Source organism: Branchiostoma belcheri, unplaced genomic scaffold (genome assembly GCF_001625305.1).
Source record: "Branchiostoma belcheri isolate BF01 breed outbred unplaced genomic scaffold, Haploidv18h27 scaffold60, whole genome shotgun sequence".
Classification (NCBI taxonomy): domain Eukaryota; kingdom Metazoa; phylum Chordata; class Leptocardii; order Amphioxiformes; family Branchiostomatidae; genus Branchiostoma; species Branchiostoma belcheri.
This window is the reverse complement of record NW_017804243.1, coordinates 1,591,921-1,612,646: the sequence shown is the minus strand read 5'-3', so window position 1 is coordinate 1,612,646 and position 20,726 is coordinate 1,591,921. Positions and strand designations below refer to the sequence as shown.

General features: G+C 41.2%; 2 protein-coding genes and 1 long non-coding RNA gene across 3 annotated transcripts; 2 read left to right on the top strand and 1 right to left on the bottom strand.

The window, feature by feature from the left end:
* Nucleotides 1-1,148: 1,148 nt before the first annotated feature.
* On the top strand, nucleotides 1,149-12,549 carry LOC109482768 (cytochrome P450 27C1-like). Its single transcript, XM_019785606.1, has 11 exons — nucleotides 1,149-1,395; nucleotides 4,005-4,209; nucleotides 4,784-4,939; nucleotides 5,546-5,742; nucleotides 6,293-6,496; nucleotides 7,102-7,274; nucleotides 9,694-9,860; nucleotides 10,550-10,628; nucleotides 11,074-11,236; nucleotides 11,497-11,540; nucleotides 11,880-12,549. The coding sequence occupies exons 1-11, from the start codon at nucleotides 1,299-1,301 to the stop codon at nucleotides 11,991-11,993; spliced, it is 1,599 nt and encodes a 532-aa protein (XP_019641165.1). The 5' UTR covers nucleotides 1,149-1,298; the 3' UTR covers nucleotides 11,994-12,549.
* Nucleotides 7,714-9,407, top strand: LOC109482780. The gene is made up of 2 exons (XR_002140978.1): nucleotides 7,714-8,454; nucleotides 9,165-9,407. It is a non-coding gene; the product is annotated as an uncharacterized LOC109482780 (long non-coding RNA).
* Nucleotides 12,550-12,641: 92 nt separating the features above from the next.
* LOC109482776 lies at nucleotides 12,642-20,452 on the bottom strand. Its single transcript, XM_019785615.1, has 11 exons — nucleotides 18,568-20,452; nucleotides 18,087-18,429; nucleotides 17,765-17,950; nucleotides 17,144-17,415; nucleotides 16,668-16,887; nucleotides 15,822-16,115; nucleotides 15,334-15,394; nucleotides 14,687-14,825; nucleotides 14,068-14,192; nucleotides 13,408-13,549; nucleotides 12,642-13,057 (listed from the first exon to the last, which is right to left on the bottom strand). The coding sequence occupies exons 1-11, from the start codon at nucleotides 20,403-20,405 to the stop codon at nucleotides 12,838-12,840; spliced, it is 3,840 nt and encodes a 1,279-aa protein (XP_019641174.1). The 5' UTR covers nucleotides 20,406-20,452; the 3' UTR covers nucleotides 12,642-12,837.
* Nucleotides 20,453-20,726: the final 274 nt, after the last annotated feature.

The window sequence follows — 20,726 nt, the reverse complement described above, 5'->3', positions numbered from 1 at the left end:
ATGTCCGTAAAGATATTTTGAAAGTTTGTTTTTTACATGGGTGCATGTTCCATAACAGGTTTACAGACACCACTACGTAGAACAATGAAACTAAAACGTTAAATTTCAACGTATTCAAAAAGGGACGTAGTCTCATATTTGACAGACAATTAAGTACATACGAGTATCATAAAACAATGTTTATATTTTCTATGGAAAACATCTGGAAACTCTTATATATAGCTGCATGTCTCAGAACAGGTTTAAGCAATACTAATCAAAGTCAAACACAAGTATACAAAGATGACAAAAGCCACATACTTGATATCTCTACATGTTGTAATAATAGCTGATTTGTTTTCTATGTATTTTTCAATTCAGCAATTCTTTCAACTCCCGTTATTCAAAACAGTTGTAGTGTATAGATTGACTACTTAATAATCTTATGAAATTCGAGTTATTAACACTCAAGTATTTATTAGCTATATTAACAATCGTTCACGGTAAGGTTGTTTTTCTGAGTCTGAGCATATCAGGAATGTAAATAAAATTGCTATAATGTGGCTACTTACGTTGAAGACCTACACACACATGTCATTTCCCCTATGATGGCATTTCACTGTACATGCGTGTTCTACTCTAGTGAATATGTTTGAACGCAATTTTTGCTACAGTAGGAGATTAGAATCGAGCCACGCGACACGATAATCACATGGCCTTGTGTTAATTTTTTTCACTTTAATTAAGAGCATAGTGAGCAAGTGAGCAAGTTTATCAGTAGCAAAACGAACAGAAGTAGAATGAAGACTGGACCAAAAGAGAAACGTATCTCTTTTGTGCAGTAATCTCGACGTTAACAAATCCGCCGAGCTGAGAAAATAATGACTATAAACAAAATCAAAGTAAATGAAAATGTCACAAACCATTTTTATTTAAACTATACTCAACACTCGACGCCCAAATGAACAAATTTACCAATCCTAGCCTCCTGTCCCTTAATTCCCTCTTCCACATCTGGATGACGGAGATCACGTCGGGTATTTCGGGTGTCATGTTCCACGTGATCGCCTACCTGTTGTTAACACCTGTGTTATACTAATGACCATGACTGGGATGACGAAACACATAACCCCTGACCCCAAGATACAGGTGAAAGGTCAGAATGCATGTCAAAGTCCTCAAGACCGCCTGTGAAGTTTTTAGCATACGGTTTCAGCCATGATGTAGTCGTCATAATCCAGAATTAAACACTGTGCAATTCAGTGTAAACAAGAAGCGAAGGGACCAGTTGCGGTAACGCATATTTCCAGCGGTTATACATGATAATGATCAGGATCGGGGCTTTGAACCGGCGGTGGTCGACGACGATTGCCGCCGGAAGATGGCTGCGTTTTCACCGGGGAGCCACTTCGCAAGGTACGGTGACTGACAGTTCCCGATGATGAAGTCCAATAGCCCAGCTTGTGTTGTCAGTAGCTCAGTAGTATCTCAGTATGTCTAAAATTACATGTATAACGTTAAGTTTTAGGGACTCCAGATAGCAAGTTCAAAGTACAGACGCGTTGTTGATTTAATGACATTCTATTGTTTAAATAAGGGGTTTATGGAAAAGCTGGGTACCAGTCTAGCCGTGGACGACTCTGGTACACCTTTTTGCATGATAATGCCGGTGACAGAGTCGTGGAAAGCACCATAGGCCAAAACCAACCTTTGCCGTGCCGGGCCTCATGCAACGGGCCGGCCCCGGTTTTTGGTGTCGCTGGCTTCCTAACGCACTCACCTGCCGGGCCGGGGGGATAAGACCCTAAACAAACGCAGCATTTAACCACAACACGGCCTCGGAGCACGTAACTCCATACAAATCATCGGCGATCGACGCCATATTGAATTCAGGAATCGGTCCGCAAAACAGGTCGGACCCTGAATTTACGACAGTTATTTTCAACTCTCCAACGTTCAAGCTGCAAGTATGTGACGTAATTTGTCGTAAACTCAGGGCCCGGCCTTTTTGCGGACCGATACGGCAAAGGTTGGTTTTGGCTTATGGTGCTTTCCACGACTCTGTCACCGGCATTATCATGCAAAAAGGTGTACCAGAGTCGTCCACGGCTAGGTACCAGTCTAGCTTGGCCAACCAGCTGTCTACCTGGTCTGGCTAGCACCTCATTCTACTCAGATCCCCCATTCATATCTTCACGAATGATGAGACACTGACAGTGCGAGATCCGTTTCCCTGTTACTGTTACTGGTTATCTGTTTATTACCCTTGGTTCATTAAAAGTTCAAATAGCTAGATCAGTTTATTTCTACTTTTCTTGTAGATTTCTTGCTGTATACCCTTAGCAGGTCCCAGTGTAATGGAACTAATTTTGATGCATTCTGCTAGAGGGTGCAGCTGCTTTATACTAATTACCTTCGCCAAGAAGGTTATGTTTTCAGAGGCGTTCGTGTATGTGTGTGTGTGTGTATCTGTATCTGTATCTGTATCTGTATAGCCGGTATAACCGCCTTTCGGCGTAACACACCAGCTTTGCAGGCACGCGGCACGGCGGCAGCTGGCTATATTACACCGATCGACTTGTTACACCTAACCCTTGAACTTCTAGCTCTAGACATTGTTTAAAGCTATCTATTGACAATGTCTGTCTGTCTGTCTGTCTGTCTGTCAACACGATAACTTGAGAAGGCCTTGAAGGATTGTCTTGATACTTGGTAGGTGGGTAGGTCTTGATGAGACCTCAAAACGATTAGATTTTGGACCCCCTAGCGGCTTGTTATGGTACTGCAGCTGAACTTCCGGTTTTGATATCTCATGATCTAGACATGTTATGGTGATGAAATTTGGGTGGTAGGTAGCTCCTGTGCTGGGGAAGAAGTGACGTGAGTTTGGGCCCCCTAGTGGCTTGCTCTGGAACTGCAGGGATATATTCTTGAAAATATTCAAAAGAGGATAACTCAATAACCGGTTGACGGATCGTCGTGATTTTTGGTATGTAGGTAGCTTACGCGATGCTTAATATAATTATGTGACAATTATGCAAATATGGATGTAATTTGCATAATTTATGGGGAAATTCTATAAATCAGCTGCATTCCATAATAAGACAATTGAAGCTTGTGACATTGGTAATTGACAACGAGAGAAACACAGGCAGATATTGATTATGTTAATAATGACTTAATTTGCATAATTAATGAGAAAATTTTATAATTATGTAATGATAACTGCCTGTAATTTCATACTTATGGTATTTGAAACTTAAGTTGAGGTGAACATCATTAAACATAATTTATTCAAATCAGGACCTCATTTGCATAATTTATTAGGAATACTAGAATGCCTTGTTTGTTTATATAAGACTGTCTTTTGGTTGAGATTATGATAAAATGATATAATTCATGAAAATTAGGTTCCTATTTCTTAAATCAGGGGGGAATAATCTAATCTATAATTTGTCAGTCATTTGGCGAAGGTATGAGATCGGGGAACTCTAGTTATAATAGTACCTGAGTGTAGGTGTCTCATTATTCACGAGGATATGAATGGGGGGATCTCAGATTCCGAGTAGCCTGACCTGCTAGGCAGCCCAGGTAAACAGGTCACAGAAGCTGGCACCCAGCAATTGTCAATTGATTGATAAATCACAAACAAAACAGGGTTGGACAAGTCCTATTGCCCACTTGCCCGGGGCAAGTAAAAGCACTGTTCGGGCAAGTGAATATCCCCCTGTACTTGCCCGATTGGGAAAGTAAATTTTTGGGATGCGAAGTATACCCGCATTGGTGTTTGGAGCAAAACTACTCATGATTTGGCCATAATGATATTATATTAAGTCTCAAACCACCTTATTTTGATAACTCTAAAATGAAAATAGTTTTCTTGCTGGTAGTGAAAATGCATATAAAAATGTCGTTTATTTTGGGCAAGTGAAAAGTTGGTTCGGGCAAGTGGTAACGACCATGTACTTGCCCAATAGGGTAAGTGGATTTTTGAAAACTTGTCCAACCCTGCAAAATGTTTTCAGCTGCATCCCAAGCACCATCTCACCAGAAGCAGGTGGCCCCACCGGTGGTGAAGCCGTTCTCAGCTCTGCCAGAACCAATGAAAGGACTGCCCTCCATCCTGAAGTACCTGGTTGCCATGTGTACCGGTGGTACGTCGAAAAAACCCCGACTAAATAGCCACCTAATGATGGGCTACTTGTTCAAGACATATGGCCCTATTTTCAGGTAAGTAGAATAATTTTACCACCTGATTACACAATTCTTCATTTTGACCACAGGAATTCTTAGATTGATTTATTTTCTAACATGCATATATGATTATGAGCTTTGATATTTGCTTCATGCCACATCATCATCATCTTAATATCAGATTACTAGCAGCTGGTGCAGTTAACATTCATTCAATCTCCTTGCTGCCTAAAATATGACCTGTGTAAGTTGTAACTAATAGTAAAACAGATTTAAATTTGGTGCCAAAAGGCTTTTTATGCTACTTCAGCAAGGAATAGATTAACTTAGAAAAGGCCAGCAAAAGTTGTGTTTGAGTCAACTGTTACAGCCAATCGTTTGGAAGGTAACTTGTGCTATTAAACATCAATTCTTTTAAAGAACAGTCTACCGGTATATCAATTTAGCCCTCTTTAGAATAGCTTGGAACATCAGTAAGACATCTAAGTGTGCATATACCTTGGGAATTAATGCATTAGTAGCTGACTCTTTTTGCCATTTTTTTTCAATGTGACAGTCTTTGGGTAACCGGCAGAATAGGTTGCCAGTAAATCTGTCCGTGTGTCCACAGGAATAAATTTGGAAGCATGGATTCGGTGTCTATCTGCGATGCAGGTGCCGCCCGAGAGGTCTTCAAGGTAGAGGGAAAATACCCGGAACGACAGGACATTGCACCATGGAGGCTGCACAGGGAAGTCTCCGGCAAAGAGACAACAGTCTTACTCAGGTTAGTCATTTCAGTCAGTTAGACATTTCAGTCTCAAGTTAACCCTTACTCTTATAAGTTATACTATCATGAAAGTTCATCTGCATTGGTAGTTACATGTTTAAAGTTAAAACTTTTGGTCCAACACAAAAAGTTCTCTCGGCTAGAGCTTTCGACCAGTCTTTCTCAGTAGACTGACCCAGTGAATCTTGTCAAGTGGCTTCTTTGAAGTGTGACGTCAACACTGGGTCAAAGAAGCCTCGTGAGAAGCTTCACTGGGTCAGTCTACTGAGGAAGACCAGAGTGACCGGTCGAAAGCTCTAGGTGAGAGAGGTTTTTGTGTTGGACCAAAAGTTTTGACTATAAACAACCCTTATTCTTCTTAATAAGTTTTGAGTCGAAATGGTGAAAAAGGTGATGCTCTTTTTGATTATTTAATAAGAAAACTCTCACATATGGAATTCGAAGGCCAGCTCTCAACAGCGACACAGTAAGAAGATTATAAAATGAATACACTAGACATAATCCTGACTACCACGTCATTACTTCACTCCCAGGGAATTTTTGGTGTGTGTTGCTTCTGACTACCTTGCTTGATTGAATGTTACAATTCCTCCCCCCCCCCAGCAATGGCGAGAAATGGCACAAGAACCGTACGGTGGTCAGCCGCCCGATGCTCCGCCCCCAGAACGTAGCGACGTACGTGCAGAAGATCGATGACGTGGCGTCGGACACTCTTCAGCGTATCCAATCCATCCGGGCTGGACCAGACGGCACGGAAGTGCTCGACCTTGAAAATGAGCTCTTCAAATGGGCCCTGGAGTGTAAGGTCATGTTTATGTTCTTTTGGTGCCTGGTTTGTGGGATATTGTATTTGCCAATGTGAAAGGTAAATAGATGTATTAGTCATGTCATTTGGTAGTATGTACCAGTGCCGTGTGTTAAGAGTGTTCGCCTTGCATTTGGTAGGTTGTGAATTTGATCTCTGGCCAAGTCATGGTATATACATGTACTACTTTCTCTGCTAAGCCATTAGCATTTTGTGAAAGTAGACCACCCCCCACCCCCCTGCTGTATTGATTGCACAATTGTGTGGTCCAAGGGCTACAGAAACAGAGATTGGTTCTGTAGACTGAACTATGAAATGGCAGCAGCTCAGGTATGTTCTAGAAGTTTGGGAGATAAAGAGTATTGCATCATCAAATTCTGGTACATGTATATCACATATATCACATAAAAACACCAAGATGGAGGCATTTTCTACCAACACAGAATTTATGATAATGTTCAGATCTACTTATTTTCCCTCCAAAGAATGTAGTTGTAATGCGTTTCATCCTGTTCATCCTTTGTCTGTTCTAATCATGATTTCAGCTATCTCAGCAGTCTTGTTCAACGAGCGAATGGGGCTCTTACAGGATAACATCCCCCGGGAGACAGAGGACTTCATCAATGCTATACACGATGTTTTCGACTCCATCCAAGATGCAATGTTTCCAGATGCACGATTCAACATGCTTCTAAACACTAAGGGTTGGCGAAAGAACAAGCAGGCTTGGGACACTGTCTTTCAGATAGGTGAGTGATCAGCTCTTTTGCAATTGTCAATTGCCAAAAAAAACCAGCAACTAGAGTTCCACGATCTCATACCTTTGCCAAATGACGAATTATACATTATTCCCCCAAATAAATTATGCAAATGAGGTCCTTATTTGAATAGGTTATGTTTGATGATATTCACTTTCATTTAACTTTTAAATGCCCCTAGTATGAAATTCCAGGCAGTTACCAATATTGATAACATTTTCTTATTATTTATGCAAATTAAATCTTCATTAACATAATCATTATCTGCCTAATGAATTCATTGAGTCTGTAAATTATCTCCTGATTGGCATAATCAGCATCTGATTATGTCAAGCCTCAAGCGCCACTTAAGCTACCTTCATACTAAAACTCCTAACGATCCGTCAACTGGTTCTTTAGTTATCCTCATTTCAATATTTTTCAACAAATGCCCCTGCAGTTCCAGAGCAAGCCGCTAGGGGGCCCAAACTCATAATTTGATTGAGTAACAATTTCCTTGTGATGTATCTCATTGCCTGGATGTCTAACCTTCATTGACGTACCTGTTGATGGCACATTGTGTAAAGTGTTTGTAATTTTCCCTTCTCTGTTGTTAGGAGAAAAAGTGATGGACCGCCAGCTTCAGAGAGCTGAAGAGCGTCTGGCCCGGGGTGAACCAGATGATGATGGACACCTTGACTTCCTGTCAATCATCAACAGCAGCGACAAACTCACAAAGGAAGAAATCTACGCCAACACTATCGAACTGATGGGAGCAGCCATTGACACTGTAAATACATGTCTAAGATCCAACATGAAGAAGTTCTCTCACCTAGAGCTTTCGACCAGTCACTCTGGTCTTCCTCAGTAAACTGACTGGTTGAAAGCTCTAGGTGAGAGAACTCCTTTATGTTGGATCAAAAGTTTTGACTTTAAACATGTAACTATCAACACATATGAACCTTCATGATTGTATGGTAAATACGTGTCATGTAGAATTTGAAATTCACATTTAGATCTGTTGCTCAAGCTATTGTACCATTATACAGTATCTTAGATGCTTACCTAAAGCGTCTGACCATTTTCTACATGAGTGAATGAGTGGATGATTGAGTAGGTCACAAATAACTTTGTACAGTACCGGTACATTGTGATTTTTACGTTTGCCGCGGCAAACGTAAACATACGAAAACAATGCTTCCATCAACCCTTCGTTGTGTGAACATTTTCGTTTGGGTGTTGCATTCAATGTTTATCTATTATGTTTGCACTTTTTATTGTGGGATGGACCTACCAGATCACATAAACACAATTCTTATATGACAAAGTTATCAAAAATTAGACTTGAATTGTCTAAAAAATAATTAATCTGTACTACTGTATGCCCAAAGTGATTCTCAGAAGATGATAAAAATTGACATAATGGCCTTGATGAATGAATCGCATAAATTATGTTAATGTAGATGACAAGTAAAACATTGGTGCTCGCGCAACGTCTGTAATTAGTGGACAAATATTCCAACAACGATGTTTTAATTGTGGTCCACTACATTGTTGCTAAGTTTCCACACTAAAGAAACTTTTAAAGTACCCTTTTGCCGAAATATACGCCCTTGGCTGTGAAGAGAGAGGATATCCGGCCCACCGCCATATTTACTAACCGGAAGATGTACTATTTCACTACATCGCTAGATGTCGCTGTTCATGTTGCTCTTGGAAGCCCCCGGATGTACTAGAGGGCATGTATGGGGGTGATAGTGATTACGGATTACGCAAAATTTTCGCCACCGATTACGAATTAAGTAAAATTCTCAGAGCTATTAAAACTTTATGCATTAAGGCTAATATAATATTACGAATTTCATTGATTTGGAGGGCGACTGCCAACGGATTACGAAGACTAAAATGGTCCGATTACGCCTCAGGAAAAAGGGCATGCAGGCTCCTACAACGAGCATTCCAGCTCTCAGGTACGTACCGTGCCTCAGTATTTACGCCATATAAATTAAAAAAAATATCAGCAATGTTATGAGTATTAGGCATAGAGTTACAGGAAAATAGTATAGCTAAAAGTACCATGGGCAAGGGTGATCAAATCTAATTGTGCTTTGACGCGCTGTTTAACAATATTTAGTAGTCAAACTGACTGCCCCCCTCCTCTTTGGATTTACAAATGCGTCTAACAATCTCTTTTCGGTATGATATGATCAAATTATGCAAGGCTAAGTTTCTTGCTTTAAAATTGAAATTAATTACCGGCAGATGCTTGCCAATCTTAAAGTTTGTTCTCTGGAGTGTTTCTACCGTATCGCCTTAATTTTTTGTATTGTTGCATAAATTATTATTTTCTTTCTTACAAATTTTCGCTGTCAGTGGGGGGGGGCGGTACAGGCTTTTCATTCGTCGCCAGTATTTTGTTGAAAAAACTTTGAGCTTTCAAGCTATTCGGTTCACAAGTAAATCTTTCCTGGTATCAAACCTATCTCAATTTCATCAAGAAATTTGAGTGTACTCAGAAACCTAAGAATTGTTCATCAATATGGCAACATTTAGAAGTTCTCTCAGTAGTATATGGGCAATTTTGAAGACTTTGATGTGTTCTTTTAGCAACGAGAACTCAATATTTATGTGCACAGTTGCAAATTTTATGTTGAAACAAATTATTTGTCATCTCTTTCAGATGTGTCTTTGGCATTTGGATACCACAAAGCAATCAACCTATGCCACCATTCACTCAATACCAGCCTGTGCCACCGTGCACTCAATACCAGCCTGTGCCACCGTGCACTCAATACTAATGTGCCATTGTGCAGAACTTGCAGATTGTATACTGGATGAGTCCCTGTCTCACGAGTGAATTATTAAAACCAGAAACTGTATCTTGCCCTGAAACCAAATATTCAATAAACAATCTGAACACATACATTTAGAATCTGTGTATACTTGTGTCACATTTCTTACATATAAGCCATTAATTGCCTTTGCCCACAATGTGTGAAGCTATACTATCAGGAAAAAAAAGGTAACAACATTTTCAGTGAAACTAGCAGAGGTGGCATGTGATTTTCTTGTGCAAAAGTACAATGGCGGCAAACGACAGCTTTTGTAAAAGCACTTGTTTTTTTACCAGCACCAGTTGTATGCAGCCCTACACCCAACTTTGTACTGTGTTAAGTATTGAATTATCTGTTCACCTGCATGTATGGCAGACTTCAACCACTCTCCTGTGGACCCTGTATCAGCTGTGCAGCCGACCTGACCTACAGGACAAGCTGCATCAGGAGGTCACAGAGGTCATAGGTCAGGACAAGGTCATCACCTGGGGTCACCTGAAGAACCTGCACCTCTTCAAGGCTGTCATCAAGGAGACACTGAGGTGAAATGCAAAATTTTGCAGCTGTACAAGAAATCATGTATCTGTCTGAAGACTCTGAACATGTACACGAGGCTGTTGATAGCAAGTCAGCAGAACGTACTGCACCTGCGCAAAACCCTAATGTATTGTACATACATGTGGCACTTTAATTGGCAGAACGTCTCATATGAGGTCGTATTTGCACATATAAGGTTAGCATTTCAACAGTAGTTTCCAAATGTTATGTCAGAAAAGATATCGTCTGCAACAGGCAAACATATATTCTGATGCAATGTTGACCCAAAGTCCAACGAAAACCATGAAAATCCAGGGTTCTGCGTAGGCGCAGGACGTTCTGCCGACGTGCTGCTGGAAATGAAATGTTTCTGAAAATGCAAAACACAGTCTTCATGAGGGGTTACAACAATCAATCATCTGCGGCCATCAGGAGATGATACATGGTGCCTGAGTTAAGACAATGCTTTATGCTAAATTTAGACAGGCAGTTTCTCAAAATTTGACAGTATAACCTTGCTATCAATTACAGGGATGGAATACCGGTAGGTTTCTCCTTGAAATACAGTCATGCTTTTTTTGCTTAAGCTTTTTCGAAGTTCGTTTAACACGCCTATAGTATTTGAGCAAATACATCATTCTGCAACACTCTCTGTGTTTCAAAGTTTTTCTAAGATTCCCACTATTTTTTACAGGTTGAATCCTGTTGGCTTTGTCATAACTCGTGTGGTTCAGGAGGACACTGTTCTGATGGGATATGAGATTCCCGCAAAGGTAGGACTAAGGTAGAGTTTCATTTTAATTGGAACAATACTACATGTACAATGTATATCCAAATATCCCTGTCTCAACCTGGATTAGGGTTGTTGGAACATGATTTGTCGAAAAAAAGGGTGACTGCTGAAATTAAAAACATTGGGGCATAACCCCTTTTTACTGCTCCTAGAGAGAGGGATTCATTAGGTAAATATAGAAGAATACAGAATACACTATGTACAAATGTATTCCATATCACCTGAGGTACCAGCCCGACATTTAAATGCAAAATATGAGAAAATTTTGTATCACTAAACAAAAAAATTGTAACAACATAGATTCCAATGTCCAAATCTGGCATTCAAATTTTCGAAAAACGGCACACTACAGCAAACTCACACGTGCACACACACAGAAAACACCAATGTAAAGTTCTGATTGTTTGTCCTCGCCATTCCAATAGACCACTGTGTTGATGAGTCTGTATGACATGGCACGAGATCCTCGACTCTTCAAAGACCCGGAGGAGTACCGACCCGAGCGCTGGCTCCGAGGTTCAGAAGACCGTGCTGACACCCATCCCTATGCCTTCCTGCCGTTTGGGTTTGGAACTCGCAGTTGTGTTGGCAAGTTGGGCAAACATTACGACTCACTTAATATACATGGATATGGTCTAGTATCAAGTCTTTACCAGACTGGTAAACGTTGCTGGAAAATGGTAGAAATTGGGAAATACTTGATCGACTTCATAATATACCATATGAGTTCACCCATACTGATTGCAATGTCTGACTTTTAAATTGCAAAGTCTGACTAAACCGGTCATTTGTGTGATGTCACTTTTTCCAGAAATTTAAATGTCATTTTTTTTTCAAATCCCATGTAGGACGTCGAGTGGCGGAAACAGAGTTGCAGGTACTCCTTGCAAAGGTGATTAGAACTTTTAGTTGAAAATATTTTAATCCAGCTCCATATCATTGTTCAAATCTCTTCTTTACATGACAGAAGCTTTTGGTAATAAGATTGATATCATCAAAGCTTCATGTCAATACCAGAAGTTTAGTCAAGTTGGAAGATCATGTACAATGTGTCTTTTCTTGTAGCCTGGGTACCAGCATTTTTAGCTTCATTACCCTGATGCTATTGCCAATGCATTATTGCCATAGAGGTTCAAGGTAGTATATACATGTACATGTATGTATAAGGACCACGAAGTCAGATTCCTAGATACAATTAATCATACTTTTTATTCATCATTTCTTTGACCAGATTGTTCAGCAGTTCACCTTGAAACAAAGGAATCCTCGAGTCATTCCTGCCGTGACGAAAGGACTCTTGATGCCATCTGAGAATATGGACATTTGCTTCATCGAGAGGAAGTGAGCTATTGATTCTATGGTGCCCATTCAGAACAACATGAATGTACAATGTAATGTATATACATTTGTAAGAATTATATTATATATGAACAAGCAGTCACGGCCACTAAACCACGTGATTGTTTAGATACTATTAGGTGACCTAAGTACTTTTAAATGGCAAACGTCTCTTAAGCGTTTGGGGACAGATGCATGTAACGAGTGATTGACATTTCTATAGATTTCTGTGATTCAATGAGGAGGAAGTTTGTGTTGAAGTGTTAAGGCAAACATAACTGGTTCTGTCTAGGTGACTAACTAACATAGTCACTGTATAAGACTAAAGCAAAAAAATTAAGACAACACACTGTAAAATGAATCCAGCCAGGAAAGGTCGTCTTGTTTAAAACACTTTTTAACATTTTTTAGATTATTCACCTGCTGTACATGAAGCAATTAGAGTTTGTAAGTGGTGCCAGGTGATTATGAGAGTCTATCATCCTTTTCCCATAAAACTGTTTGGAAAAGGGCCAATATGAGAGTCTATTCAATAGTGGCACCAATCAACATTGATAGGAAGTACAATTCTTATTCAGTTTGATAGATTAAACACTTGTCACCATGCCTTAAAATTGTCTAAGGCTATACTCCCAGTGTTCAATTTTGCCAACAAAGATCATCTAATCAAAAATATAGCTCACAGAATGGCAAAATCAAAGTAGCTGCCATGTAAGAAACCAGGCAGCATTTTAACATTCCTGCTTTCTAGATTTCTCGTGTATTCTGCTCCTTAAGTCTTTATAGCAATATAAAATTAGCCACACATACATGTGTGTGTCATTAAGAAGGATGGATCTTTGTGAGGATCTTTAAATCTCTTCTAACTTTACAAGTAGCCCATAGAGAGCGTGCACTCCCCTCTCCTTAGTTTTCCATTCCAATTTATCGTTGCTGAAGAGTGGGTCGATGGTTACGCCCTTGCTGGATAAACCGACAGTCTCGTGCATAACGCCGTAGCTGCCGGGACGTGTGCACACTTGGAAGGCGACACGGGCTCTGTACGCTTTACCGTCAAAGTTGTCTTTAAACCTGTGTGCAAACATAATTTATGTGATTTGTTCAAAATTAAGACCCAAGTAGAAAATGTACTTATTTTGGCAATCTCCAATGGAACCAGAAAACAGATAAACACAATTCTGCCTGAAACATTATCATAATTTTTTAAGTTAATGGTTGATATATTAATATTATTATAATTTGATAATTTAAGAAATAACCAGTATCGTACACTACAAATGTTTGGATGAGTCAAAATAAAGCCTTAGCAAGATTCAGCTGAACATTATTTTATTCAATGATTATTTTAGTCAATTATTTTATTCATTTCTCAAGTTGGAGGTTAAGTCCCTTTGTATGTAAGGCATTTTAATGGTGCTTACTTTGCTGGTTCGCCGGTATTTTCTTCTCCAGTATAAATGTTAAGTCCAGAATATTTGATGCTCGGTGAGAGAAACACCTGCACGCTGTCGAAGCCCCTTCCCTTCCCTTTTCCCAGCTTCTCACCTCCAAACGTCACGTCTCCTAGAAAATAAGAAAATGATGCGTTAAATACTGCAATACCGGATTCAAATGGACACCACCAGATTCCAAGATGTGTGTTAATGAATGACAACCTTTAGTGCACATTTTTGCCACACTGGGCTAAGTACAGGTCAAAAACAAACATCATGAACAGTTATATACAAAATAAAACTAACTATCATTAGATAAATTCAACTTTCAATGGAAGGTTTGTCTACTTGCATTAGGAACATGAACTTTTCTATGGTGCTCAAGTGTATGAAGTAGGGAAATAGTTTTGTACAATCCTATCAAGTTCATTTCTCTCTTTACTATACAATCTACATTCTATAACAAAGTGGCATTCGTCGTCTATTCTATTTAATTAACAATATATAATCTTTGTTCAAGAGGGATGCTGGTATGTCTTCCAGTTTCAATATGTAGTTTGTGGCAGCTGATCCTCATTCAAAGATCACCTTGTGGCTAATTATTTAACTCGATCAAAAGGGAAGTAGATAACCGTGATGTTTATTTACCTGGCATGAGTAGTTGTGAGCTGGTCTGCAGGATTTTCTTCACCGCACTTGGGCGAGTGCCGTGGTACGCGCGGTGCCAGTGGTTGAACACGTTGAGCTTCTTGTCTTTGAAGGCTGGATTGACACTGTGGAAAACAGTGCGCCAATAAGCTCTTGTAAGTATGCTCATTTACTTGATCTACAATCATTTCAAAGTAACTAGTGTATTGGTATAGAAGTACGTACAGACATCAGTACAGACAGATGTTAGTGTCCCTGTTTTGCGTTACGTTTCTATTAGAGCTCTCAAAAACTGACCAGACAATACAAGGACGGTTGATTCAATATTACTTTAAAAATTCTTATCAGTACACAACTGTAACCATGTGTAAGAACTACCTGCATACAGCATTTGAGATTATAAGAGATAAGTCTTTAAAATGATAGTTAAGTAGGTATCATTATAGTAAATTTGACATATCGTCAGATAATCTGGTTATACCATGCTTAATTTTTTGTATTTATTTGACTGTACATATGTTGTACTGATGAAGTGACTATTCAATCTGAAGTTATATCAAATTCTGTCATTCACCTAGTACATTTGTAACATAGGTGTACATTTCAGCATTCTACTTACTTGAGACCAAACCTGCTCCAGCCAACAGGCGCCGCGTACAAAGTCGGAGGATTGCCACACATCTTGGAATCTGGCGCGCCCCGGTCCCGGTGACACGTCTCACAGAAACACTTGTCGTGGTCGGGAGAGAAGTAAGTGTCTGGAAAAAGAGACAATTTTAAGATTTGTTAAAGAAGTGAAACAAGGCAGCAAAACGATGCATCCAAACAGCCTTTCACTGAGATAGAGGCATATCCCAATATGAAACAGTTTTTAAACTGTATAAAAACTAGAAAGCAAAGCATAATGTTTACCTTTGCATATTGTCTGTTCTGTTAATTCTTGCTCAAAGCATTCAAATATATGGTGACAGGAGTCTAAATCCCTCCTGCTATAAAATTGCAGCATGATGTAGCCCAACACTAGTTACCATGGTGACAGATGTCTGGTTCAGGTCATTGATCTTATTTGTTTGGAGAAGAGGAGGAAGAAGAAACAGAGCAAAAACAATATATTTTCCTTCTGTGAAGGTAACAAAAAGTTCTGTGCCCAGCTAAGAAGAAGATAAGGTGCAGAAACTGTTTTGGTGCTAAAGGCTTTGTCAAGGCATAATCTGTTTTAATCACTCCTTAACAATTTAAGGAATTGAACAGCAATATTCGACTCACCCTCGAGTCCCAAGGTTTTCTTGAACCGCTGACAAGCCAACCAATAGTCACAGATGGTTCCCTAAGAAAAGATCCATGAATTAGTATTTGTCTTTTGAAGCCACCATTTGTGAATGCCATCTGCCTGTTCATATACATCTGAACTGTTATCAAACTTTCATGGAGCATTGGCATTAGAGAGGTATTGCTGACACAAACGCTGCAAATATTAACATGAAGTAAATAACTGAGTGTCTGAACTATTTTTCTCAGTGCTGAAAACAGGGGTGCCAAAGTATACAGTGCAATTTTACTATTATACGGTGCAATTAACTGTATACTAATACGATTGCACTGTATTCCGTAAACTTGCACTGTATTCCGTAGTATTGCACTGTATACTCTGGTACCCCTGGAAAATCTATCTAATGTAGTATTTGGCGTGCTCCAATAGATTTCATTATCTCTGGTAGCTGTTTTTTTTTAATAGGACGCGTGAATGTACTTACGGTGGGTGCAGTTATTTCAGCGGTCGCAAGAGGCGTGGCGCCTTCTTCCCCTGGAGCGCATGGATGGTATCTTTCCCTTCGTCCGGGGAAAAACTTTACAGTGGATGTAGCGCCTTTTCCCTTGTCCACCAACGTCACGTCGAACTCTCTAATGCGTGCCCTGTTGCAGTAGAACTTGAAGTTGACTCCGTAGTAGGTGTTGATCTGCTCCACGTCTGGACGGATGCTGCCCTGGAATATGGCACAGAACGTCTCATCTTCCATCATGCTCATGGTGGGAGTTGGCGTCCCTTCCTATTGTTAAAGAACAACATGAAGTCGTAACATTTCAGTCAAGAGATGATTTTATACTTGGGGGATGACTCATCAGTACGGCATGCACAGCAAGAGCCAATAGGCATGCAGCTCATGCAGCTTTCCTCTATTCTTCTTGCTGATTGGCTGTTGGCATTTAATCGGGTTAACTGCATTTAACAGCTGCAGCAACCCATACCACATTGACAGCTGAACTGCATTCAAGTGTTTTAGGGTAGGTATGTCAAAAGTTCCTTCTCAAGCATTGGAATGCGGGGCATAAATGCTTTTTTATCTTAAAAATCAATCGTTTGCATTATGCAAATAAAGAAAGATAAAATCCTAACCAATCAATAATGTAGGGGATAGCTGTCCACCTGTTGTATTCGTAGTTATATGTCACTTCATACTATATTTATATCAATATAAAGCATTGTTTTCCCGTGTATTTCCCCTTCTTTCTCTGCCATGTCGTCAAATGTGGTGAAGCCCTGCTGTATTTGCTCCAAAGCAAATGTCGGCCTTTCTAGTTACGAATGTTTCTTGTCTTACCTGTCGCTCATATCCCTCCTTTGTCACCATGCGACAGATGCGATCTTCAACTGACTCCTCCAGAACACACTCCATCCGGGCGGTCATGACTCCCGCCTCCCGGGGCTCCTTCCACTTCTTGAAGATGACGGTCCTGACCCGCCTGGCCCGGGTGTTCTTGGCTACCAAGGCGACGATTTTGTCAGGATCGATGATCTTGTCGCAGCGAAGAACTGTGAAACTGATGAAGGTAGGAAAATGTATGTATGTCAATAATAACAATTATGCTTACGTTTAGATACGAATCAAATGTTGTCGACACACTCACATTCACGCGCTCATACATGTACACACACTGTCACACACACACACACACATACACATATATACACACACACACACACACACACACACACACACAGGCACACACACGCACGCAAAGAGAGGGAGACACACACACACACACAAATAAATAAATATTGATGGTGACCACTCACCCAGAACTCAGCCGGTCTGTCTTGAAAGCCACCTTTGACTCCTTCAGTACGACATCGTCTACTTTGTCGGTGACATCTTCCCAGTCCCCGTTCTCATTGCAACTCAGAACACGAACGTGGCTGTCTTCCTCTCCAGGTGACAGAGGCAGAACGATGGTGGCCGGGCTGTTGAGAAGCAGGTTGCTGCCTTTGAAGAACTTGACGATGTGGCTCATTCTGTCACTGTCTTCCATTCCAGCACAGGTGAGGGCTTCCTTATCAACCGGAATTACCTTTGTCGTTGATGAAAATGAATGATGTTAAACATGTTAAAATAAGTTATCAAGCTTATCTTGGTTTTCCATCATAGATAATCTTCATTTTTTGTTACCTTTGAAGTTTTCTCTTGGTTGTCAGTGACTAAAAGTTACGCCATTATGGAAGCTACAGACGTGTCAGGCCAAATCACAATGAGCCTCGTTTTCGTGAAAGATCACGTACGTTCGCGTAGCGCTGTATACTCTCGCGGGACCACTTTTCAAAATGGCCGCGGAGATTGGAATTACGTCTTTTCTAACTTTACAGATTACCATACATATTTAACTAGCCACGGGGACAATACAATCAGCTAGGGCCTCTTACCTTGAAGGATATCTCTTCCTCAGTGGGGACAGAGTCCCGTGGAAGGAGCACCTTAATCTCTGTCTGTTTCGATGACTTCAGTTCTGATGCTTCCCCCTTCCTCACTCTGTGGCAGTGTTCGTACGGCCGCGCCACGACGGCGAACGAAGAGAAGTGTGTTACCTCCACTGTCACGTAGGTCTGGCCCTGAATTCAAAGAAAATGCCAAGAATATTCAACTGTCTTATTGAACCAGGGTTCTCAATGTCTCGATCAATTTTTTAAACAATCGTGCGTATCTGTGAGATACCACCTCCACAAAAAATTGTAGTTAGACACTTACTTTCTCTTGGTGGCTTAGCGTTCTCAGAGTCTCCCACGTCATCCCTTCATCCTCTGAGGTCATCACAACGTACTCCCTCTCCTTGTCGAACTTGGGTAAGGAGTGTGGAATCTTCAGCTTTACGGGCCTGGAGAAAGTCATCCCCGCCGGTCTCATCTCAATGATGTCGCTGACTAGGAGCTCGTGATCCTCTAGCTTAAGGGTCCCTTCGTACCCGTGGGGGTTCAGCACTGCTGAGATGACGGACGTATTTTCGGCAGTAGCTCTTGGAGGGATGCTCAAGTTGCAGCCGGCTGGAAGGTCCAAAGACTGCACGGTGGCTGAGACCGCTGAGATGTCATAGCTGCAGATGACAAACAGATTATTTAGCTCTTCAAGCAGTTCATTTTACTCTCAAGTGCACTAAATTATTGGGAGAACTTAACTTGATTTCTTGTTATGGCAGATTTCTGAACTGAAGGTGACAAATTTAGACACCAACCTAAACGGTTTGTCGTATTCCGCTGGCACAGTTTGGCCCAGGCGCCACTCTTCGTCCACTTCTAATGCCACTGACTTTGCCGTTGCCTTGGTGATCTCCAGCAGGAGATTCTCCATCACTACCCTTGCCGCGGCATCGATGATAGCACCTGTAGCCTCTTCTTTTGTCATCAGTTCGCTCATTTCTTCCAAAATCTCGTCAACGACGAGCATCATATCTTCTTCTTCCTTTACTGTTTCCTTGGTGACTTCCTTCAGAAGAGCTTGGATGACGTCTTCAAATATGCCTGGGAAGATGTCTTCCACGCATTGCTCTTCACCAATCGCAACGTCTGTCATGTTCAACATGAGGTCATCACTTAGGCCCTCTTCAACGATAGTGACGATGTCATCTGACAGATTGTCAATGATTGTGTCGTCGACAATTTCTGCGGCGATGTTGACTGTGACGCTGTTCAGGCCGTCTTCTGTCAATAGCTCACCGAGTACGGAGACCACGCCTTCCTTGACAATCTTCGGCTCTGGAATCTCCATAGTCGGTACGTTGTCCAGGACTAGTCCTGTGTTCGTCCCTGTCTCTTTGTCTTTCAGCTTCCGCAGGTGGTGGAGCGTGAGAGGCAAACTTGACAGGCGGCGATTGCCCTCTAAATCCAGGGTCTCCAGATTGAGAAGGCGCCCGAAGCTGTCGGGAAGCGTGCGCAGTTTGTTACCGGCGAGGTGGATTTCTTTCAATGTGGGTATCTGTCCGATCGAACCCGGAAGCGTCTCGATACCGCAGTAACTGAAGTTAAGGCCCTCTATGGCTTCAAGGTTTTGAAGTCCTTCCGGTACCAAACTTAAGGAACAGTTGTCCTCCAAGTCCAAGATCTTCAACTTTGAAGGGACGTTCAACACCAGGTCGCCCTGATGATTGTTCAACTTATTTCGCTTCATCTCTAAGCGGTCGAGACGTCCAAGTGACTTGATGGCTTGCGGGATGCTTTCAAAGGCGTTGTCGTTAAGCGTGAGGACCTTCATTCTTTTCAGCCCTGAAACCTCAGAGGGGAGGGTCGTCAGCACATTCTTTGACGCATCAAGGGTTTCAATTGTGGCCAAAAGAGTGAGGTTCTTTGGAAGCGATTTCAGCTCACAGCCGGAAAGAGCTAGATACTTTAAGTACCCAAGTTGTTTCATTGTTGCCGGAAGTGCAGCAATGTGTGGATTTCGGGAAAAGTCTATGTTCCTCAGATACGTGCATCTCGAAATATTTCCGCTGACTTCTTTTAGATCACATCCTGCCGCTCTCATCTCCTTCAGATTAGAAAGACTTGCGATGTTAACGGGTATCGACTCCAAGGGGTTGTCTGACACATCCAGGATTTCAACTTCTTTGATACTGAAGACGTCCGGAGGTATTTCTTCGAGCCTCTTGTTCGAGAGATCCAGTTCCTTGGAGGAATCGGTGTCCTTCATTCGAGACCTTAGATACGACTCTGTCCATCCAGCTTCTTCCTCCACATCTTCTTCATGATACGCGCTCTCCTTTCTGGATGGTTTTCTCGTTGGGGCCTTGCTCGTTGTTGATAGCTTTCTCGGTGAATCTTCCTTGCTTGTCATTGATGCCTTTCTTGGTGAATCCGCCTTGCTTGTTGTTGATATTTTTCTCGGTGAATCTGTCTTGCTCGTTGTTGATAGCTTTCTCTGTGAATCTGCCTTTGTTGTTGATAGCTTTCTTGTTGGATCGGCATTGCTTGTTGATACCTTTCTCGGTGAATCGGCCTTGCTCGTTGTCGATGGCTTCCGACTTTTGCTCGATTCTGGCGCCTTCCTTGAGCTGGAGGTTTTTCGCGTGCGATCCATTGTGGATCAGTTGATACCTGGTAACTTTAGCGTTGTCTTGTATTTTTCAATATGCCCTACAGATACGACACAATAGTTTTAACAAATGCACAACAGTATCATCCGATCATTTATCCTGGCTTTACAGATATCGGAAATGGACAAAAAGCACTGATAACTGCAATCCATACCTCGGCCACACACGAAAATAGCACATGAAACAAAAGCCGCTAAAATTAAATGTATTCATTACAATTTACGACCTCTAATGCGAAGGGTATACGACAAAGTACTATGCATGAAGACTGTCTGATTTTGTTCTTTGACCTACGTGTGGACCAT